Genomic DNA, 24,262 nt, shown 5'->3' with positions numbered 1-24,262 from the left:
TTGTCTGTATATTCTGTATGTTGTCTGTATGTTCTGTATGTTCTGTTTATTGTCTGTATGTTCTGTTTATTGTCTGTATGTTCTGTTTATTGTCTGTATATTCTGTATGTTGTCTGTATTTTCTGTATGTTCTGTTTATTGTCTGTATATTCTGTATGTTGTCTGTATGTTCTGTATGTTCTGTTTATTGTCTGTATGTTCTGTTTATTGTCTGTATATTCTGTTTATTGTCTGTATGTTCTGTTTATTGTCTGTATGTTCTGTTTATTGTCTGTATATTCTGTTTATTGTCTGTATGTTCTGTTTATTGTCTGTATGTTCTGTTTATTGTCTGTATGTTCTGTTTATTGTCTATATATTCTGTTTATTGTCTGTATATTCTGTTTATTGTCTGTATATTCTGTTTGTTGTCTGTATGTTCTGTATAGTCTGTTTATTGTCTATATATTCTGTTTGTTGTCTGTATGTTCTGTTTATTGTCTATATATTCTGTTTATTGTCTGTATATTCTGTTTATTGTCTGTATATTCTGTTTGTTGTCTGTATGTTCTGTATAGTCTGTTTATTGTCTGTATATTCTGTTTGTTGTCTGTATGTTCTGTATAGTCTGTTTATTGTCTATATATTCTGTTTGTTGTCTGTATGTTCTGTTTATTGTCTGTATGTTCTGTTTATTGTCTGTATGTTCTGTTTATTGTCTGTATATTCTGTATATTCTGTTTATTGTCTATATAGTCTGTTTATTGTCTGTATGTTCTGTTTATTGTCTGTATGTTCTGTATAGTCTGTTTATTGTCTGTATGTTCTGTTTATTGTCTGTATGTTCTGTATATTCTGTTTATTGTCTGTATATTCTGTTTATTGTCTGTATGTTCTGTATGTTCTGTTTGTTGTCTGTATATTCTGTTTATTGTCTCTATATTCTGTTTGTTGTTTATTGGCAGTACCCTTTAACAGAGTCAAATTCCTTTACATGCAAATGTAGCAGGATGGAACAAGCTTGTACATAGATGTCTGTGTGCATCCCAAATGGCAGACTGTTGACCATATAGTGCACTACTTCTGCCCAGGGGCCATAGGGACTAGGGTGCCGTTTGGAACACCTCCGTAGTCTCAGAGAGGGCAGGAACATTAGTTAGGACCTGTGGGGGGGATGTTCTGTACGGTCACCTGTCTGTCTGGGATGATGTAAAATACAATTATATAGATATCACTTCAGGAGATAACAGAGATATGTACTGTTAATTTAAAAAAAAAAATTGTAACGTTCAGAGAATGATATTTAAAAACAAATTCATTCTAGGCAGAGTTGCAAATAAAAAAGCCATATCTCAGATTGGCCAATAAAAAGAAAACATTACGATGGGCAAAAGAACACAGGCACCGGACAGAGGAACTCTGCCTAGAAGGCCAGCATTCCGGAGTCGCCTCTTCACTGTTGACGTTGAGACTGGTGTTTTGCGGGTACTATTTAATGAAGCTGCCAGTTGAGGACCTGTGAGGTGTCTGTTTCTCAAACTAGACACTCAAATGTATTTGTCCTCATGCTCAGTTGTGCACCGGGGCCTCCCACTCCTCTTTCTATTCTGGTTAGAGCCAGTTTGCGCTGTTCTGTGAAGGGAGTAGTACACAGCGTTGTAAGAGATCTTCAGTTTCTTGGCAATTTCCCACATGGAATAGCCTTAATTTCTCAGAACAAGAATAGACCGACGAGTTTCAGAAGAAAGTTATTTGTTTCTGGCCATTTTGAGCCCGTAATCGAACTCCCAAATGCTGATGCTCCAGATACTCAACTAGTTTAAAGAAGGCCAGTTTTATTGCTTCTTTAAATAGGACAACAGTTTTCAGCTGGGCTAACTTAACTGCAAAAGGGGTTTCTAATGATCAATCAGCCTTTTAAAATGAACCTAACTGCAACGTTCTCAGAACCTCCCTGCAACGTTCTCAGAACCTCCCTGCAACGTTCTCAGAACCTCCCTGCAACGTTCTCAGAACCTCCCTGCAACCTAAAAATGTATGTTCCAAGAACAGGCAAAATGTTCCATTTTACATGTCAGGAAACCTATGTCTTCGTTCCCAGAACGAATGAGAAACCAAAAACGTACTTTCCCACAACTTCCAAGGATCCAAATGTGCTGCTAGCTGGGTAAAGTCCCTTAGGTCTTGAGTAAGTCCTATAACATCATTTAATCAACAAAGTAGACAGTAAAGTGTGACCAGGTTCAGTTGCCAAACGTTGTCCAACAATGCAGATAGAAATGCCATGACTACAGCCGACATGACTCCCAGTTCTACGTGTCAGATAAGCATGTTTGTTCTACATAACATATTTCTATCTGAACGTTCCAAAATGTTGTGTCCTCTTCTTACCCCTAACCCTCCTCCCTCCTCTCTCCACTGCAGCAGTGTGTTCAGAGATTAACCTGGGTTACTCCTTTTACCCCTAACCCTCCTCCCTCCTCTATCCACTGCAGCAGTGTGTTCAGAGATTAACCTGGGTTACTCCTCTTACCCCTAACCCTCCTCCCTCCTCTATCCACTGCAGCAGTGTGTTCAGAGATTAACCTGGGTTACTCCTTTTACCCCTAACCCTCCTCCCTCCTCTCTCCACTGCAGCAGTGTGTTCAGAGATTAACCTGGGTTACTGCAACGACCTGGACTACTCCAGGTGAGTCTTCAGGTTATCCTCCCTTACTATAGACAGAGTGTTGTTGTGAAAATGTAATACCGAGAGAGACTTGTTCTTGGTCATTTCTTCAAACGATCATCTTTATTTTAATATCGATTTAATTATTGCAGCAATGAGACCGTCAGCCCACCAGTCTTCACTGACTGTTAGACTGAGAGTCTAGCCTTTACAGACGATGCACAGTTTTTATATAGCTGATACCAAGATTGCTTAGTCAGTCACTTCTAACCTTCCCATAAGCCACCTTGGTTATCTACACAGGATGGTATTTTACTTAGTTTCCCAGATGCCTGGAGGATGAGACGATGAGGCATTGCTCTTAACTCTTCCAGGCTCTCTCTATCTGGAGTCACACACACCGCCTATTGTCTATAGAATGCTAACTTTTAGGTTTTTATCACCAACACAAATCATTTGTCAGCTTCAAGCTCTCTCTAGTAGAACCCATGTCCTCAACACCCAGACTAGCTGCAGGGTGCAGAGTGGAGACCATAAAACACAGCATTAGCAGGACAGAAATACCTTACTGTTCGTTAAGTAAATCATTGTTACATAGCAAACAAATAAGGTGAATACATAATTTTTCCCTCACAGTGTGCATCCCAAGTGGCACACTATTCCCTATGTAGTGCAGTACTTTTGACCAGGGCCCATAGGGGGTTCCCTCCCTTACCCTAGGGTGAAGATATTTCCCACATGGAAATGAAAGAGAATCACTTTGTTTGAGAAAAAACATGACCAATATGTCCTCATCTACTTGACTGATTCCCTGACTGATCGACAGACTGATTCACAGATTGATTGACTAACTGACTAATTGATTAATTAATTGATTGGTTGATTGACCTGATTGATTGACTGTTCAACAGACTGATCGTCAGATTGACAGATTAACAGACCACTCAAACGACGGACTGATCGACCGATCGACCAATCAACCAATTGATCAATTGCTCATCTCCTGTCTCCTAGGACCATCTTCCCTAACATTCTAGGTCAGCGGTCTCGTCATGAGGTGGAGTCTGGAGCTGAGTACCTCCTCCTCTCTGTGATCCATGGTCTCCTCAACGGGGAGTGTTCCCCTGACATCCGTCTGCTGGGGTGCTCCGTCCTCGCCCCGCGCTGCCAAGACCTACCCAACCCCGCACCCGTCAAGGTGTGTCCCAGCTAGCACATTTAGTTCCAGCCTCGCACCAGTCAAGGTGTGTCCCAGCTAGCACATTTAGTTCCAGCCTCTGACCGGTCAAGGTGTGTCCCAGCTAGCACATTTAGTTCCAGCCTCGCACCGGTCAAGGTGTGTCCCAGCTAGCACATTTAGTTCCAGCCTCGCACCGGTTAAGGTGTGTCCCAGCTAGCACATTTAGTTCCAGCCTCTCACCAGTCAAGGTGTGTCCCAGCTAGCACATTTAGTTCCAGCCTCGCACCCGTCAAGGTGTGTCCCAGCTAGCACATTTAGTTCCAGCCTCGCACCCGTCAAGGTGTGTCCCAGCTAGCACATTTAGTTCCAGCCTCGCACCCGTCAAGGTGTGTCCCAGCTAGCACATTTAGTTCCAGCCTCAAGGTGTGTCCCAGCTAACACATTTAGTTTCAGCCTCTGACCGGTCAAGGTGTGTCCCAGCTAGCACATTTAGTTCCAGCCTCTCACCAGTCAAGGTGTGTCCCAGCTAGCACATTTAGTTCCAGCCTCTGACCGGTCAAGGTGTGTCCCAGCTAGCACATTTAGTTCCAGCCTCGCACCGGTCAAGGTGTGTCCCAGATAGCACATTTAGTTCCAGCCTCTCACCAGTCAAGGTGTGTCCCAGCTAGCACATTTAGTTCCAGCCTCTGACCGGTCAAGGTGTGTCCCAGATAGCACATTTAGTTCCAGCCTCGCACCGGTCAAGGTGTGTCCCAGCTAGCACATTTAGTTCCAGCCTCGCACCCGTCAAGGTGTGTACCAGCTAGCACATTTAGTTCCAGCCTCTCACAGGTCAAGGTGTGTCCCAGCTAGCACATTTAGTTCCAGCATCGCACCGGTCAAGGTGTGTCCCAGCTAGCACATTTAGTTCCAGCCTCGCACCAGTCAAGGTGTGTCCCAGCTAGCACATTTAGTTCCAGCCTCAAGGTGTGTCCCAGCTAGCACATTTAGTTCCAGCCTCTCACCAGTCAAGGTGTGTCCCAGCTAGCACATTTAGTTCCAGCCTCTCACCGGTCAAGGTGTGTCCCAGCTAGCACATTTAGTTCCAGCCTCGCACCCGTCAAGGTGTGTCCCAGCTAGCACATTTAGTTCCAGCCTCTCACCAGTCAAGGTGTGTCCCAGCTAGCACATTTAGTTCCAGCCTCTCACCAGTCAAGGTGTGTCCCAGCTAGCACATTTAGTTCCAGCCTCTCACCGGTCAAGGTGTGTCCCAGCTAGCACATTTAGTTCCAGCCTCGCACCCGTCAAGGTGTGTCCCAGCTAACACATTTAGTTCCAGCCTCTCACAGGTCAAGGTGTGTGTGCTAGAGGGGTTGGAAACAGGATGGGTGTCCATTTCGTATGGATTAATACAGTATTCTGCTTCTCCTCCTCATATTCCCCGCTTCTTCTTCTTCTCCTTCTTCCCCCTTCTTCTTCTTCTTCTTCTTCTTCTAAAGTCATGCCGCAGTACATGTGAGGCGGTGAGGAAGGGGTGTGGCCACGCGTTCGAGGGCATCGACATGGCGTGGCCTTACTTCCTAGACTGTGACCGATTCTTCGCCAGCGAACAGGAAGGCTGTCACGACCCGCTGGCCCCGTTAAGAGGTAGCCCTACCGGAATTCTACATGTTAAAAAAAACTTGTTGAATATACAATAATTACACAATAAGAGTTTTTAATGTACTGTAACACAAATTGAATTTTAACATGTTAAACATGCATTCTACCCTGTCTTACAAAATAAGAGTTTTTACTGTACTGTAACACAAATATAATTTTTACACATTAAACATACATTCTACCTTGTCTTAGCATTCACAAATACCTGAAAAGCTAGTTTGGACGGAGTGCATTTTTAGTTCCTAAATACATTACAAATGTATTTGAAAGAGCTTATCAAGTAATTTAACATGACATGGACGAAACATCGGAGCAATCGTAATGTGTGTCCTCCCCTTTTTAAAATTTTCGCCTAAAATGACATACCCAAATCTACCTGCCTGTAGCTCAGGACCTGAAGCAAGGATATGCATATTATTGGTACCATTTGAAAGGAAACACTTTGAAGTTTGTGGAAATGTGATAGGATTGTAGGAGAGTATAACACATCAGATCTGGTAAAAGATAATACAAAGAAAAAACCAACCGTTCTTCTGTATCTTTTATGTATCATCATCTTTGAAATGCAAGAGAAAGGCCATAATGTATTATTCCAGCCCAGCTGCAATTTAGATTTTGGCCCCTAGATGGCAGCAGTGTATGTGCAAAGTTTTAGACTGATCCAATGAACATTGCATTTCTGTTTAAAATGTTGTATCAAGACTGCCCAATTGTGCCTAATTTGTTTATTAATAACTTTGCATGTTCAAAAAGGTGCACTCTCCTCAAACAATAGCATGGTATTATTTCACTGTAATAGCTACTGTAGATTAGACTGTGCAGTTAGATTAACAAGAATTTAAGCTTTCTGCCCATATCAGATATGTCTATGTTATGGGAGATGTTCTTGTTACTTACAACCTCATGCTAATCGCATTAGCCTACGTTAGCTCAACCGTCCCGTGGAAGGGACACCGATCCCGAATAAGTTTTAAAATGTGTTTCAGAAAACCAGTTATGATCAATTCAGCTAATCTCCCACCCCCTTCCTCCCTATCTCTCTCCCATCCCCTTCCTCCCTATCTCCCCCTCCCTCCTCCTTTGCCCTCCCCCTCTCAGCCAGACAGGAAGTGGCTTTCTCCAACCTGTCTCCAGACGAACCTTCCACCATCATTCAGTTCACATACCACTCCAACGCCCAGATGTACAGCGTTCTGAAGAGGACTGCTGCCAAGTGCTCTCACATCTCCCGCACCTACAGGTACTGCCTGTGTTCTGCTGCTGTTTACTTTGACAGGAAATATCCCCTCAGGGATGGATAAACTACTGATCTGTGTGTCTATATATCTACAGTATCGGACGCAGCACAGAGGGGAAAGACCTCCTGGCCATAGAGTTCACAGACAACCCCGGAGGGCACGAACTGCGTGAGTGTGTAATGATTTCTGGGGTTTGAAACGCACAGCAATGAGGCAAGTCAGCTAGGGAGCCCATTGGTTCAGGGCTAGTTGAGTATCTCCTGTGTTTTAAATCCTATTGGTACAGGGCTAGTTGAGTATCTCCTGTGTCTTAAATCCTATTGGTACAGGGCTAGTTGAGTATCTCCTGTGTCTTAAATCCTATTGGTACAGGGCTAGTTGAGTATCTCCTGTGTTTTAAATCCTATTGGTTCAGGGCTAGTTGAGTATCTCCTGTGTTTTAAATCCTATTGGTACAGGGCTAGTTGAGGATCTCCTGTGTTTTAAATCCTATTGGTACAGGGCTAGTTGAGGACCTCCTGTGTCTTAAATCCTATTGGTACAGGGCTAGTTGAGGACCTCCTGTGTCTTAAATCCTATTGGTACAGGGCTAGTTGAGTATCTCCTGTGTTTTAAATCCTATTGGTACAGGGCTAGTTGAGTACCTCCTGTGTCTTAAATCCTATTGGTACAGGGCTAGTTGAGTATCTCCTGTGTTTTAAATCCTATTGGTACAGGGCTAGTTGAGTACCTCCTGTGTCTTAAATCCTATTGGTACAGGGCTAGTTGAGTACCTCCTGTGTCTTAAATCCTATTGGTACAGGGCTAGTTGAGTACCTCCTGTGTCTTCTAACATGAACTTTGACACAGGTTTTGTCTTGAGCAATTCCTTTCCTGTGTTTCTCACCCCTCCTTACTCCCCCATCCCCCCCCCCCTCAGTGGAACCAGAGATCAAGTTGGTTGGCAACATGCATGGCAACGAGGTCCTGGGTCGTCAGTTGCTGCTCTACCTGGCCCAGTACCTGTGTTCCGAGTATCTCCTTGGCAACCAGCGTATCCAGACGCTCGTAAACACCACGCGCATCCACATCCTGGCATCCATGAACCCCGACGGTTACGAGCTGGCGGCCGCCGAGGTAGAGGATAGCAACGACCCGGAACAACAACCACACCACAACCAGGAAGTAAATCACAAATAAATAAAAAACGTCTAAGCCGGGTCCGACCAACCGCCGCGTAGAGATAGAAAGAGGCCACACCTCCTATCTTCTCCATTATATAGCGTCTGTGACAGCATGTGTTGGGGCACTCTCTTTCTAAGCCTGCCTCTTTTCCAACTGCCTATCATCTACCTGAGCTCTCCTATTGGTTCAGCCCCTCCCACTACCAGAGAGACAGAGTGATAGTGTCCTTAACCAATCAACAAAAAGCAGTCAGTAAGACTGTTGTCATGGAAATGCAGTGCCATTTATTTATTTTTGTAACTGTGTTTAACGTCGAAGAAATAACACTGATAGAAATCTCAAAAATGTTTTTCTTAAAATTACAAATAGTACGTGTTTAATAGATAGAACGTCTAGTTGTTGTTCTCCCCAACAGCTGGCAGTGGGAAGCTCTATTCTCTTCATCATCATGTTGTCAAACGAGGGATTTCTGGGCTATCTTCTTCACAGAAACAGCATGTCATGTCCTGTCCAACTACTGACAGGACTCCCGGGTGGCGCTGCCGTCTAAGGCGCTGCATCAAAGTCCCAGAAGTGTCACTACAGACACCCTGGTTCGAATCCAGGCCATATCACAACCGGCTGTGATGGGGAATCCCATAGGGCGGCGCACAATTGACCCAGCGTCGTCCAGGTTTGGCCAGTGTAGGCCGTCACTTTAAATAAGAATTTGTTCTTAACTGACTTGTCTAGTTAAGTAAAGGTTTAAATAAAAAAAAGTTTACTGGACAACTTGTTCTCTCCAGACGGATTACATAGTCTGTCCCTAAATGATGCCCTGTATAGGGAACGATCATGTGACTTGACTGGGAAAATCTCTGGGCCCTCTTCCGGGTCACATGGTCAATGAAACACTTCTGACCTCTTATATTCATCCTGTCCAATCACATTCTTCTCATCGACGTGTCTTCCATTACCCATGATGCTTCACTCTTCACTCCTCCCCGTCACGCTCCTGCAGGGTCGTGTGGTGTTGAACCATGTCTAGGGTCACGACCTTTACCCTCTGTGTGTGTTTCTACGTCTGTGTGTTTGTGTAGGGTCACGACCTTTACCCTCTGTGTGTGTCTGTGTGTTTGTGTAGGGTCACGACCTTTACCCTCTGTGTGTTTGTGTAGGGTCACGAGCTCAACGGTTGGACTGTGGGTCGCACCAACGCTCAGAACCTAGACTTGAACCGGAACTTTCCTGACCTGACGTCTATTCTCTACCGGAATCGTAGGATCAAACGGTTCCGCACCGACCACATCCCCATCCCAGACTCTTACTGGTTTGGTAAGGTATGTATCAACGTCTTGCTACATTGGTGTCGGTAGTGGGATGGCGCCAGTGAGGCCATTGGAGAGGTGTGTACACATGAGGGATCTAACTAGCATCTCTATAGCAAGTCCCTCAGGTGTAGGTACATCTCAGATCGAATGGGAAATTAGCTTTCTGTTGATGTTGGAAAGTATAGGACATTCGTACTGTTTTGGTAATCTATAGGACATTCCTACTGTTTTGGTAAGGTACAGGACATTCCTACTGTTTTGGTAATGTACAGGATATTCCTACTGTTTTGGTAAGGTACAGGACATTCCTACTGTTTTGGTAAGGTACAGGACATTCCTACTGTTTTGGTAATCTATAGGACATTCCTACTGTTTTGGTAAGGTACAGGACATTCCTACTGTTTTGGTAATCTATAGGACATTCCTACTGTTTTGGTAATGTACAGGATATTCCTACTGTTTTGGTAAGGTACAGGACATTCCTACTGTTTTGGAAAGGTACAGGGCATTCCTGCTGTTTTGGTAATGTACAGGATAATCCTACTGTTTCGGTAAGGTACAGGACATTCCTACTGTTTTGGTAAGGTACAGGACATTCCCACTGTTTTGGTAAGGTACAGGATAATCCTACTGTTTTGGTAATGTACAGGATAATCCTGCTGTTTTGGTAATGTACAGGATAATCCTACTGTTTTGGTAAGGTACAGGACATTCCTACTGTTTTGGTAATGTACAGGTAAGGTAAGGTACAGGTAAGGTAAGGTACAGGTAAGGTAAGGTACAGGACATTCCTACTGTTTTGGTAAGGTACAGGTAAGGTAAGGTACAGGACATTCCTACTGTTTTGGTAAGGTACAGGTAAGGGAAGGTACAGGTAAGGTAAGGTAAGGTAAGGGAAGGTACAGGTAAGGTACAGGACATTCCTACTGTTTTGGTAAGGTACAGGTAAGGTAAGGTACAGGTAAGGGAAGGTACAGGTAAGGTACAGGTAAGGGAAGGTACAGGTAAGGAAGGTACAGGTAAGGGAAGGTACAGGTAAGGTACAGGTAAGGGAAGGTACAGGTAAGGTAAGGTACAGGTAAGGTAAGGTACAGGTAAGGGAAGGTACAGGTAAGGGAAGGTACAGGTAAGGGAAGGTACAGGTAAGGTACAGGTAAGGGAAGGTACAGGTAAGGGAAGGTACAGGTAAGGGAAGGTACAGGTAAGGTACAGGTAAGGGAAGGTACAGGTAAGGTACAGGTAAGGGAAGGTACAGGTAAGGTAAGGTACAGGTAAGGAAGGTACAGGTAAGGGAATGTACAGGCAAGGTACAGGTAAGGGAAGGTACAGGTAAGGGAAGGTACAGGTAAGGGAAGGTACAGGTAAGGTACAGGTAAGGGAAGGTACAGGTAAGGGAAGGTACAGGTAAGGGAAGGTACAGGTAAGGGAAGGTACAGGTAAGGTACAGGTAAGGGAAGGTACAGGTAAGGGAAGGTACAGGTAAGTGATATGTGTAATTTGCCTGATCTGACAAATAATGTAAGTATTTTGGTCCTGATCTGTGAAGGGGAAAACACCCATCTCTCTCATGTCACTCAGACAGTGTGAGGTGGTCATCCTCTGAATAACTGTTGTCTGCTGTTTGTAAAGAAATAGACAGCTGATCCTGCTGCTTGGACAGGGAAAAACTCTCCTCTCTTCTCCTCTCTCATCTTCTACTCTCTCCTGTCATCTCTCAGGTAGCTTCAGAGACCTATGCAGTGATGAAGTGGATCAGGTCTGTGCCGTTTGTCCAGTCTGCTAGCCTCCATGGTGGAGAGCTGGTGATCTCTTATCCCTTTGACTTCTCTAGACACCTCTATGAAGAGAGGATGTTCTCCCCTACACCTGATGAACAGGTACCCTGTCCTGTCCTACACCTGACCAACAGGTACCCTGTCCTGTCCTCCACCTGACCAACAGGTACCCTGTCCTCCACCTGACCAACAGGTACCCTGTCCTACACCTGACCACCAGGTACCCTGTCCTGTCCTACACCTGACCAACAGGTACCCTGTCCTACACCTGACCAACAGGTACCCTGTCCTACACCTGACCAACAGGTACCCTGTCCTGTCCTACACCTGACCAACAGGTACCCTGTCCTGTCCTCCACCTGACCAACAGGTAACCTGTCCTACACCTGACCAACTGGTACCCTGTCCTGTCCTACACCTGACCAACTGGCACCCTGTCCTACACCTGACCAACAGGTACACTGTCCTACACCTGACCAACAGGTACCCTGTCCTGTCCTACACCTGACCAACAGGTACCCTGTCCTGTCCTCCACCTGACCAACAGGTAACCTGTCCTACACCTGACCAACTGGTACCCTGTCCTGTCCTACACCTGACCAACTGGCACCCTGTCCTACACCTGACCAACAGGTACACTGTCCTACACCTGACCAACAGGTACCCTGTCCTGTCCTACACCTGACCAACAGGTAACATGTCCTACACCTGACCAACAGGTACCCTGTCCTGTCCTACACCTGACCAACAGCTAACCTGTTCTATACTTGACCAACTGGTACCCTGTCCTGTCCTACACCTGACCACCAGGTACCCTGTCCTACACCTGACCACCAGGTACCCTGTCCTACACCTGACCACCAGGTACCCTGTCCTACACCTGACCAACAGGTACCCTGTCCTGTCCTGTCCTACACCTGACCACCAGGTACCCTGTCCTACACCTGACCAACAGGTACCCTGTCCTGTCCTGTCCTACACCTGACCACCAGGTACCCTGTCCTACACCTGACCAACAGGTACCCTGTCCTGTCCTACACCTGACCACCAGGTACCCTGTCCTACACCTGACCACCAGGTACCCTGTCCTACACCTGACCACCAGGTACCCTGTCCTACACCTGACCAACAGGTACCCTGTCCTGTCCTGTCCTACACCTGACCACCAGGTACCCTGTCCTACACCTGACCAACAGGTACCCTGTCCTGTCCTGTCCTACACCTGACCACCAGGTACCCTGTCCTACACCTGACCAACAGGTACCCTGTCCTGTCCTACACCTGACCAACAGGTACCCTGTCCTGTTCTACACCTGACCAACAGGTACCCTGTCCTGTCCTACACCTCACCAACAGGTACCCTGTCCTCCACCTGACCAACAGGTACCCTGTCCTCCACCTGACCAACAGGCACCCTGTCCTACACCTGACCAACAGGTACCCTGTCCTGTTCTACACCTGACCAACAGGTAACCTGTCCTACACCTGACCAACAGGCACCCTGTCCTACACCTGACCAACAGGTAACCTGTCTTTCACCTGACCAACTGGTACCCTGTCCTGTCCTACACCTGACCAACAGGTAACCTGTCCTACACCTGACCAACTGGTACCCTGTCCTACACCTGACCAACTGGTACCCTGTCCTGTCCTACACCTGACCAACAGGTAACCTGTCCTCCACCTGACCAACAGGTACCCTGTCCTGTCCTCCACCTGACCAACAGGTACCCTGTCCTGTCCTCCACCTGACCAACAGGTACCCTGTCCTGTCCTACACCTGACCAACAGGGACCCTGTCCTACACCTGACCAACAGGTACCCAGTCCTGTCCTACACCTGACCAACAGGTACCCTGTCCTACACCTGACCAACAGGTACCCTGTCCTACACCTGATGAACAGGTACCCTGTCCTACACCTCACCAACAGGTACCCTGTCTTTCAGCTGACCACCAGGTACCCTATTTCGTATTTAGTGCACTACTTTGGACCCATAGTGCTATTTGGGACGAACACATACTTTATGTCAGGTATGAAAACCTCTTCTGTTCCCAGGCCAGAAAATGCCATTCTGAAGAGTTTGACTGTGTCCCTCTCTGCAGGCGTTTAAGCAGCTGGCCCGGACGTACGCAGACTCTCACGCCAGCATGGCCGACAACAACACAGAGAGGTGATTATATTCCTAGCTATTTTTATGAATGATTATAATACCCCCTGTTACATTACCTATATATTTTATATTCTAGGTGTGGAGCGTCCTTCATCAGGAGCAGAGGTCTCCTCCTCCTCCTCCTCTCCTCCTCATAACATTACTGCTAGATGACATATATAGTGTATATTCTAGGTGTGGAGCGTCCTTCATCAGGAGCAGAGGTCTCCTCCTCCTCCTCCTCTCCTCCTCATAACATTACTGCTAGATGACATATATAGTGTATATTCTAGGTGTGGAGCGTCCTTCATCAGGAGCAGAGGTCTCCTCCTCCTCCTCCTCTCCTCCTCATAACATTACTGCTAGATGACATATATATTTTATATTCTAGGTGTGGAGCGTCCTTCATCAGGAGCAGAGGTCTCCTCCTCCTCCTCCTCTCCTCCTCATAACATTACTGCTAGATGACATATATAGTGTATATTCTAGGTGTGGAGCGTCCTTCATCAGGAGCAGAGGTCTCCTCCTCCTCCTCCTCTCCTCCTCATAACATTACTGCTAGATGACCTATATATTGTATATTCTAGTTGTGGAGCGTCCTTCATCAGGAGCGGAGGTCTCCTCCTCCTCCTCCTCTCCTCCTCATAACATTACTGCTAGATGACCTATATATTGTATATTCTAGGTGTGGAGCGTCCTTCATCAGGAGCAGAGGTCTCCTCCTCCTCCTCCTCTCCTCCTCATAACATTACTGCTAGATGACATATATATTGTATATTCTAGGTGTGGAGCGTCCTTCATCAGGAGCAGAGGTCTCCTCCTCCTCCTCCTCTCCTCCTCATAACATTACTGCTAGATGACCTATATATTGTATATTCTAGGTGTGGAGCGTCCTTCATCAGGAGCAGAGGTCTCCTCCTCCTCCTCCTCTCCTCCTCATAACATTACTGCTAGATGACATATATAGTGTATATTCTAGGTGTGGAGCGTCCTTCATCAGGAGCAGAGGTCTCCTCCTCCTCCTCCTCTCCTCCTCATAACATTACTGCTAGATGACCTATATATTGTATATTCTAGGTGTGGAGCGTCCTTCATCAGGAGCGGAGGTCTCCTCCTCCTCCTCTCCTCCTCATAACATTACTGCTAGATGACATATATATTGTATATTCTAGGTGTGGAGCGTCCTTCATCAGGAGCGGAGGTCTCCTCCTCCTCCTCTCCTCCTCGAAACATTACTGCTAGATGACCTATATATTGTATATTCTAGTTGTGGAGCGTCCTTCATCAGGTGCGGAGGTCTCCTCCTCCTCCTCCTCTCCTCCTCATAACATTACTGCTAGATGACATATATAGTGTATATTCTAGGTGTGGAGCGTCCTTCATCAGGAGCGGAGGTCTCCTCCTCCTCCTCCTCTCCTCCTCATAACATTACTGCTAGATGACATATATATTGTATATTCTAGTTGTGGAGCGTCCTTCATCAGGTGCGGAGGTCTCCTCCTCCTCCTCCTCTCCTCCTCGAAACATTACTGCTAGATGACCTATATATTGTATATTCTAGGTGTGGAGCGTCCTTCATCAGGAGCAGAGGTCTTCTCCTCCTCTCCTCCTCGAAACATTACTGCTAGATGACCTATATATTGTATATTCTAGGTGTGGAGCGTCCTTCATCAGGAGCGGAGGCATCATCAACGGAGCTCTGTGGTACAGCTTCCCAGGGGGTACGGAACCTTCTATATCTTCTCCTCTCCTCCTCAGAACATTCTGTCTCTCCTCTTCTCCTCTCCTCCTTTAACCCTCTCCTTCTCTCCTCCTCAGAACATTCTGTCTCTCCTCTTCATAACATTCTGTCTCTCCTCCTCATAACATTCTGTCTCTCCTCCTCTCCTCCTCATAACATTCTGTCTCTCCTCTTCTCCTCTCCTCCTTTAACCCTCTCCTCCTCCTCTCCTCCTCATAACATTCTGTCTCTCCTCTTCTCCTCTCCTCCTTTAACCCTCTCCTCCTCCTCTCCTCCTCATAACATTCTGTCTCTCCTCTTCTCCTCTCCTCCTTTAACCCTCTCCTTCTCTCCTCCTCATAACATTCTGTCTCTCCTCCTCTCCTCCTCTCCTCCTCATAACATTCTGTCTCTCCTCCTCTCCTCCTCCTCTCCTCCTCATAACATTCTGTCTCTCCTCCTCTCCTCCTCCTCTCCTCCTCAGAACATTCTGTCTCTCCTCTTCTCCTCTCCTCCTTTAACCCTCTCCTTCTCTCCTCCTCATAACATTCTGTCTCTCCTCCTCTCCTCCTCTCCTCCTCATAACATTCTGTCTCTCCTCCTCTCCTCCTCCTCTCCTCCTCATAACATTCTGTCTCTCCTCTTCTCCTCTCCTCCTTTAACCCTCTCCTCCTCTCTCCTCCTCCTCCTCCTCATAACATTCTGTCTCTCCTCCTCTCCTCTTCCTCTCCTTATCCTCCCCCTCTTATTCCTGCCTCGCTGTCTGTTAACTGTGTGTCTAGTCAGTACCTGTGTGTCTAGTGTATATATATATATATATATATATATATACACGGTGTGTGTGTGTGTGTGTATCCTAACTCTCTATTTCTCCGGTACCGTAAGGCATGTCAGACTTTAACTACCTCCACACTAACTGTCTGGAGATTACGGTGGAGCTGGGCTGTGACAAGTTTCCTTCTGAAGAGGAGCTCTACCCGGAGTGGCTCAGGAACAAGGAGGCCCTGCTCAGTTTCATGGAGTCGGTGGGTCTGCCTCTCTATAGCCCAGCGACCAGGCAGCCATTTTGTGCCGTAGTTATACCGTAGAAGGCTTATGTGTTATCTCATCATTTTTTTAACATGTTTGATGTCCTTATCAGTGGTGGCTGGTGGGCAGAGATATATGAGGACAGCTGGCTCTTTGTAATGGCTGGAATGGAATACATGGAACTGTACATTGAACACATGGAAAACATGTGATTGATGTGTCTGATACCATTCCATTCATTCCAATACAGTCATTATGTTAAAACCTCTTAATTAAAGATCTTCCCCTTTTTCCAATTTTCTCCTAAAATGACATACCCAAATCTAACTGCCTGCAGCTCAGGACCTGAAGCAAGGATATGCATATTATTGATACCATTTGAAAGGAAACACTTTGAGGTTTGTGAAAATGTGAAAAAAATGTAGGAGAATATAACACATTAGATCTGGTAAAAGATAATACAAAGAAAAAACAATCATTCTTTTGTACCATCATCTTTGAATTGCAAGAGAAAGGCCATAATGTATTATTCCAGCCCAACTGCAATTTAGATTTTGGCCACTAGATGGTAGCAGTGTATGTGAAAAGTTTTAGACTGATCCAATGAACCATTGCATTTCTGTTAAAAATGTTGTATCAAGAATGCCCAAATGTGGCTAATTTGTTTATTAACCTGTTTGGGCTAGGGGGCAGTATTGAGAATTTTGGAAAAAATATGTGCCCATTTTTAACTGCCTCCTACACCAACTCAGAAGCTAGAATATGCATATTATTGTTCAGGTTTGGATAGAAAACACCCTAAAGTTTCTAAAACTGTTTGAATGGTGTCTGTGAGTATAACAGAACTCCTATGGCAGGCAAAAACCTGACAAGGTTTCATGCAGGAAGTGGCCTGTCTGACAAGGAGTCGTGCGTCTTGCATCTGTTTATTGAAGAGTAAGGATCTTAGCTGTAACGTGACAATTCCCAGGGCTCCAATAGGCTCTCAGAACCCGGGAAAAACCTGAACGATGATGAGGCAGCCTCTGGCTGAAACAGATTATTGCCTTATCCAAGTGGCCGATCAGAGGACCATTGAATGAGGCGCGTGCACGATTCGCCCCCGTGGAGAAATTTCATTCGGCTGTTTAGCTTATTGCAGATTCCCGGTTGGAATATTATCGCTTTTCTACGAGATAAATGGCATAAAAATTGGTTTTAAACAGCGGTTGACATGCTTCGAAGTACGGTAATGGAATATTTAGACACTTTTTGTCACGCCATACGCCATGCGCCATGCGCACGACCGTTATTTACCATTCGTATAGTGTCTAGAACGCACGAACAAAACAGAGGATATTTGGATATAACGATGGATTATTTGGGACCAAACCTACATTTGTTATTGAAGTAGAAGTCCTGGGAGTGCATTCTGACGAAGAACAGGAAAGGTAAGAACATTTTTCTTATAGGAAATAGGATTTTGGTGAAGGCTAATCTTGCCGGGTGTCTAAATAGCTAGCCGTGATGGCTGGGCTATGTACTTAGAATATTGCAAAATGTGCTTCATCCGAAAAGCTATTTTAAAATCGGACATATCGAGTGCATAGAGGAGTAATGTATCTATAATTCTTAAAATAATTGTTATGCTTTTTGTGAACGTTTATCGTGAGTAATTTAGCAAACTGTTAGTAAATTCCCCGGAAGTTTGCGGGGGTATGCTTTTCTGAACGTCACATGCTAATGTAAAAAGCTGTTTTTTGATATAAATATGAACTTGATTGAACAGACATGCATGTATTGTATAACATAATGTCCTAGGTGTGTCATCTGATGAAGATCATAAAAGGTGAGTGCTGCATTTAGCTGTGGTTTGGGTTTTTGTGACATTATATGCTAGCTTGAAAAATGGGTGTCTGATTATTTCTGGCTGGGCACTCTCCTGACATAATCTAATGTTTTGCTTTCGTTGTAAAGCCTTTTTGAAATCGGACAGTGTGGTTAGATTAAGGAGAGTCTTGTCTTTAAATAGCTGTAAAATAGTCATATGTTTGAGAAATTGAAGTAATAGTATTTCAAACGATTCAAAAATCGCGCCACTGAATTCAGGTGGCTGTTACGTAGGTGGGACGAATTCGTCCCGCCTTGCCCATAGAGGTTAATAACTTTTCATATTCATAACTGTGCACTCTCCGAAAAACAATAGCATGGTATTATTTCACTGTAATAGCTACTGTAAATTGGACAGTGCAGTTAGATGAACAATAATTTTTAAGCCTTCTGCCAATATCAGATATGTCTATGTCCTGGGAAATTTTCTTGGTTACTTACAACCACATGCTAATCGCATTAGCCTACGTTAGCTCAACCGTCCCGTGGAAGGGACACCGATCCTGAATACGTTTTAAGCTGCCATCCTACTATATATTTCTCCGGCCCACCGGCCTCCACTGACCTTAGCATTCCCTGACATTCACTGATAGGGTTGCAAATTACGGAAACTTCCCCAAAACTTCCTGGATTTCCAGAAATCCTGGTTGGGAGAATCCTGGAATCGGGGGGAATAAGCAGTAAATCCAGGAATCCTGGAGATTCCTGGAAAACCAGGGAGTGTTGTTAAAATAACCCTATGTCATTCCCCAAGCCTGATATTCCCTGGTGTTATTCCCTGGTGTCGTTCCTTCTCTTCTCCAGGTCCACAGAGGTATTAAGGGAGTGGTGAAGGATGAGGAGGGCTATGGAATAAAGGGAGCGTCCATATCTGTCAGGGGAATACGTAAAGATGTCACCACAGGTAACCCCCGTAATAACTGATAGCCATAGTTCCGCATAATGTCTGCAACCCAAATGGCTACTTCTGAGCAGGGCCCTCTGTTAGAGCTCTATGGAGGGAGAAAGGAGCCCAAATGGCTACTTCTGAGCAGGGCCCTCTGTTAGAGCTCTATGGAGGGAGAAAGGAGCCCAAATGGCTACTTCTGAGCAGGGCCCTCTGTTAGAGCTCTATGGAGGGAGAAAGGGCCAAATGGCTCGAGGGCCCTCTGTTGACTCTATGGAGAGAAAGGAGCCATTTGGGACATAGATCATAACTGGTTTCATAACAGAGCTTTTACAGACACTCCAAGCGGTTTACATTCTATGGTGGAAATGTAGAGATGTTGTCAGTATACACGCAAGGAAAAGCAACATAAGAGCCTTTTCATTTCTCTATTTGGTTAGGTCAGGGTGTGATTTGGGTGGGCATTCTAGTTTTTCTATTTCTTTGTTGGCCGGGTATGGTTCCCAATCAGAGGCAGCTGTATATCGTTGTCTCTGATTAGGGATCATACTTAGGCAGCATTTTTTCCCACCTTAGTTTGCGGGATCTTGTTTTTGGTACTGCGCTGTGTAGCCCTACTGAACGTTACGTTTTCGTTTGTATTTGTTTTGTTTTCGGTGTTCATTTAAAAATGTAAAATGTACGCCTACCACGCTGCACCTTGGTCCGATCCTTCCATCGACGTGCGTAACACTGTCTCCTTCCTTCACTGTCTCCTTTCCTGTCTCCCTCCTGCCCTGTTTCCTTCCCTGTCTCCTTCCCTTCCCCTCCCTCCCCCTCTTCATCCCTCTCTCCCTCCATCCTAACTCCCTCCCTCTCGCACTCTCTCTCTCTCTCTCAATTCAATTCAACGGCTTTATTGGCATGGGAAACATTTGTTAACATTGCCAAAGCAAATGAAATAGATAATAAACAAAAGTGAAATAAACAGTAAAAATTACTCTCGCAGAAGTTCCAAAAGAATAAAGACATTACAAATGTCATGTTATGTCTATATACAGTGTTGTAGCGATGTGCAAATAGTTAAAGTACAAAAGGGAAAATAAGTAAACATAAATATGGGTTATATTTACAATGGTGTTTGTTCTTCACTGGTTGACCTTGTTGCATTTGCTCAGTACATTGTTTTCACTGAGGAAATGTACGAGTCTGCTGTTAATGATAATGCAGATATGCTGTTGACGCATATCCCACGGTAGTTATTGGGGTCAAATTTGTCTCCACTTTTGTGGATTGGGGTGATCAGTCCTTGGTTCCAAATATTGTGGAAGATGCCAGAGCTATGGATGATGTTAAAGAGTTTAAGAATAGCCCATTTTTCTTGTCTGTATATTTTATCATTTCATTGTGGATACCATCAACACCACAGGCCTTTTGGGTTGGAGGGTTGGTATTTTGTACTGTAGTTCATTTAATGTAATTGGAGAATCCAATGGGTTCTGGTAGTCTTTAATAGTTGATGCTAAGATTTGTATTTGATCTCTCTCTCTCTCTCTCTCTCTCTCTCTCTCTCTCCCTCCCTCCCTGTCTCCTTCCTCCCTCCCTCCATCTCTCCATCCCTCTCCCTCTCCCTGCCTCTCTCTATAGCGGAGGATGGTGATTACTGGAGGTTAATGAACTCAGGAACACACATCATAACAGCATCAGCTAAAGGTTACTCCAAGGTCAGCAAGAGAATTTACCTGCCTGCTCACCTGGAAAAAGCTGGGCGGGTCGACTTCCTGCTCAAAAAGGTACCTGTAAAGTTAGAGGTTTATCTGTGATCTGTGATGTTTCTGTGCCAGGATCAGAGTTTGAGAAATATGATGTTGATGTCAATGTCATGATATCTGAGGTGTTGACGTCAGTGTCAGGATATCTGTGATGTTGATATCTGAGGTGTTGATGTCAGTGTCGTGATATCTGAGGTGTTGATGTTAGTGTCATGATATCTGTGATGTTGATGTCAGTGTCATGATATCTGAGATGTTGATATCTGAGGTGTTGATGTCAGTGTCATGATATCTGAGGTGTTGATGTCAGTGTCGTGATTTTTGAGGTGTTGATATCAGTGTCATGATATCTGAGGTGTTGATGTTAGTGTCGTGATATCTGAGGTGTTGATATCAGTGTCATGATATCTGAGGTGTTGATGTCAGTGTCATGATATCTGAGGTGTTGATATCCGTGTCATGATATCTGAGGTGTTGATATCAGTGTCATGATATCTGAGGTGTTGATGTCAGTGTCGTGATGTCAGTGTCGTGATATCTGAGGTGTTGATATCAGTGTCATGATATCTGAGGTGTTGATGTCAGTGTCATGATATCTGAGGTGTTGATATCAGTGTCATGATATCTGAGGTGTTGATATCCGTGTCATGATATCTGAGGTGTTGATATCAGTGTCATGATATCTGAGGTGTTGATGTCAGTGTCGTGATGTCAGTGTCGTGATATCTGAGGTGTTGATATCAGTGTCATGATATCTGAGGTGTTGATGTCAGTGTCATGATATCTGAGGTGTTGATATCCGTGTCATGATATCTGAGGTGTTGATGTCAGTGTCGTGATATCTGAGGTGTTGATATCAGTGTCATGATATCTGAGGTGTTGATGTCAGTGTCATGATATCTGAGGTGTTGATGTCAGTGTCGTGATATCTGAGGTGTTGATATCAGTGTCGTGATATCTGAGGTGTTGATGTCAGTGTCATGATATCTGAGGTGTTGATATCAGTGTCATGATATCTGAGGTGTTTTATTTTTTTCACATTTCTCTTCTTCTTTCTGTATTCCACTTTTTCTGTTTCCGTTATCCTGTTTCTGCCTTCCTCTTCCCATCTTCTCCTCCTTCTCCTCACCCTGCTGTCTCCTCCCCCTCATCATCGTATTTTTCCACCCCTCCCTCTCTCCCTCCCGGTCGGAGTAGAGCAGTAGAACCTGACCTGTTATTCCCCAGCTCCTCCCTGAACGTCTGTCAGCTCCACCCATCATCATCATCATCACATTCGTCCTCTTCTCTTCCCCCTCTCCCCTCTCATCCATCCTCGTCCTCCTCGTCCTCGTCTTTCTCCCCCTCCTCGTCCTCCAAATCTGAGAACAGTAGAACCAGACTACCACCTGTTGTTCACCAGTTCCTATCTCCTCCCTCCTCCCCTCCCCTCTCCTCCCTCTCCCTCTCCTCCCTCCTCCCCTCCCCTCTCCTCCCTCTCCCTCTCCCTCTCCTCCCTCACCCCTCACCCCTCTCCCTCTCCCTCTCCTCCCTCTTCCCCTCTCTCCTCCTCCCTCTCCTCCCTCTCCTCCCTCACCCCTCTTCTCCTCCCCCCTCTCCTCCCCCTCTCCCTCTCCTCCCCCTCTCCTCCCTCTCCCTCTCCTCCCTCTCCTCCCTCTTATCCCTCTCCTCCCTCACCCTCTCCTCCCTCCTCCCCTCTCCTCCCTCCTCCCCTCTCCCTCTCCCTCTCCCTCTCCTCGCTCTTCCCCTCTCCCTCTCCCTCTCCTCCCTCCCCCCCTCTCCCTCTCCTCCCTCCTCCCGTACCTCTCATTAAAGAAAGGTATTTCTCTCCTCTCCTCTAGGTCCCTGTACAGCCAGTACGACCAGACTACCACCTGTTCCTCAGCTCCTCCCTGGACACTTACGAGCGCTTCGACCCTTACAACCAGTTCCAGAGCTACGGCCGCTCCGAGCCGGGAGAACCGAGAGAACCCAGGGAACCGGGGATGGGAGGAGAACCGGGGATGGGAGGAGAGTGGCAGGAGAAGCCCTGGTGGTGGAACTACTTTACTCAGGCAGGGGTCTCTGCTCCCACCTGGCTGCTACGGAACATCTAGAAGACTGGACAGGATAAAGACTGAAATGGCACACTATTCCCTTATTTTGTGCACTACATTTGACCAAAGCCCATAGAGCAGGAGGCCTTCTTTGTAGTTTGCATCCCAAATGGCACCCTATTCTCTATATAGTGGACCCTATTCCCTATATAGTGGACCCTATTCCCTATATAGTGCACCCTATTCCCTATATAGTGCACCCTATTCCCTATATAGTGCACCCTATTCCCTATATAGTGCACCCTGTTCCCTATATAGTCAAAAGTAGTGCGCTATAAAGGGAATGGGTGCCATGTGGAATGTCTCCTACAAGCAGAGGCATGAATTGGTTCTCAATATTTTTTGGTTTCTGTCCCCCATCGCATTTAGCTCTGGCTTTCATGTTACCAGAAGGCCTATGTTCTGATTAGTCTTCCTGTGTAGATAGGACAGGTACCCCGTCCACCAGGGGAACACCTACCTCCACTATGGACAGGAATCTGATCAAGACTCTGGGACCCCATTAACATATTGGGTGTTCTATTTAGAATGTTTCATTAAGACGTTCTGATCACAACATTCCTCCTCTGAGTTCTGTCTTCCTCAGTGTTCTATTTAGAATGTTTCATTAAGACGTTCTGATCACAACATTCCTCCTCTGAGTTCTGTCTTCCTCAGTGTTCTATTTAGAATGTTTCATTAAGACGTTCTGATCACAACATTCCTCCTCTGAGTTCTGTCTTCCCCAGTGTTCTATTTAGAATGTTTCATTAAGACGTTCTGATCACAACATTCCTCCTCTGAGTTCTGTCTTCCTCAGTGTTCTATTTAGAATGTTTCATTAAGACGTTCTGATCACAACATTCCTCCTCTGAGTTCTGTCTTCCCCAGTGTTCTATTTAGAATGTTTCATTAAGACGTTCTGATCACAACATTCCTCCTCTGAGTTCTGTCTTCCCCAGTGTTCTATTTAGAATGTTTCATTAAGACGTTCTGATCACAACATTCCTCCTCTGAGTTCTGTCTTCCTCAGTGTTCTATTTAGAATGTTTCATTAAGACGTTCTGATCACAACATTCCTCCTCTGAGTTCTGTCTTCCTCAGTGTTCTATTTAGAATGTTTCATTAAGACGTTCTGATCACAACATTCCTCCTCTGAGTTCTGTCTTCCTCAGTGTTCTATTTAGAATGTTTCATTAAGACGTTCTGATCACAACATTCCTCCTCTGAGTTCTGTCTTCCTCAGTGTTCTATTTAGAATGTTTCATTAAGACGTTCTGATCACAACATTCCTCCTCTGAGTTCTGTCTTCCTCAGTGTTCTATTTAGAATGTTTCATTAAGACGTTCTGATCACAACATTCCTCCTCTGAGTTCTGTCTTCCTCAGTGTTCTATTTAGAATGTTTCATTAAGACGTTCTGATCACAACATTCCTCCTCTGAGTTCTGTCTTCCTCAGTGTTCTATTTAGAATGTTTCATTAAGACGTTCTGATCACAACATTCCTCCTCTGAGTTCTGTCTTCCTCAGTGTTCTATTAACTCTTCTGTTTCAATGTCTTTCTGTTACAGCAAGTGGACTTGAGGATCTGACAGGTTGGGACACACACACAAACCCTAGCACACACACACACACACACACACACACACACACACACACACACACACACACACACACACACACACACACACACACACACACACACACACACACACACACACACACACACACACACACACACACACACACACACCCACACACACACACACACACACACACACACACACACACACTCCTCTTTGCCTCTTAGTGGTGGTCATTTGTCA

General features: G+C 45.4%; 1 protein-coding gene and 1 long non-coding RNA gene across 6 annotated transcripts in view; one reads left to right on the top strand and one right to left on the bottom strand.

Moving 5' to 3' along the window:
* Positions 1-23,941, top strand: part of LOC106602129 (carboxypeptidase Z) — a 31,925-nt gene extending 7,984 nt beyond the window's left edge. Inside the window, exons 3-16 of one of the 5 annotated variants that reach the window (XM_045716315.1) lie at positions 2,620-2,668; positions 3,662-3,845; positions 5,306-5,453; positions 6,567-6,708; positions 6,801-6,874; positions 7,626-7,870; positions 9,028-9,189; positions 10,899-11,057; positions 13,060-13,127; positions 14,760-14,827; positions 15,712-15,851; positions 18,529-18,628; positions 20,237-20,382; positions 22,203-23,941. In XM_045716315.1, coding sequence (XP_045572271.1) covers positions 2,620-2,668; positions 3,662-3,845; positions 5,306-5,453; positions 6,567-6,708; positions 6,801-6,874; positions 7,626-7,870; positions 9,028-9,189; positions 10,899-11,057; positions 13,060-13,127; positions 14,760-14,827; positions 15,712-15,851; positions 18,529-18,628; positions 20,237-20,382; positions 22,203-22,457 — 1,940 coding nt within the window. In that variant the 3' untranslated portion in view covers positions 22,458-23,941. Of the gene's footprint in view, positions 1-2,616; positions 2,669-3,661; positions 3,846-4,909; positions 4,932-5,305; positions 5,454-6,566; positions 6,709-6,800; positions 6,875-7,625; positions 7,871-9,027; positions 9,190-10,898; positions 11,058-13,059; positions 13,128-14,759; positions 14,828-15,711; positions 15,852-18,528; positions 18,629-20,236; positions 20,383-22,202 lie in introns of those variants that run through there. The other 4 variants (XM_045716317.1, XM_045716316.1, XM_045716314.1 and 1 more) reach the window with 4 other exon arrangements.
* Positions 12,102-12,559, bottom strand: LOC123742384 (uncharacterized). Its single transcript, XR_006769513.1, has 3 exons — positions 12,543-12,559; positions 12,178-12,230; positions 12,102-12,140 (listed from the first exon to the last, which is right to left on the bottom strand). It is a non-coding gene; the product is annotated as an uncharacterized lncRNA (long non-coding RNA).
* Positions 23,942-24,262: the final 321 nt, after the last annotated feature.

The sequence above is a fragment of the Salmo salar genome, chromosome ssa04 (genome assembly GCF_905237065.1).
Source record: "Salmo salar chromosome ssa04, Ssal_v3.1, whole genome shotgun sequence".
NCBI lineage: Eukaryota > Metazoa > Chordata > Actinopteri > Salmoniformes > Salmonidae > Salmo > Salmo salar.
Note: the sequence above shows the minus strand (reverse complement) of the source record. Positions and strands in the feature narration are given on the sequence as shown.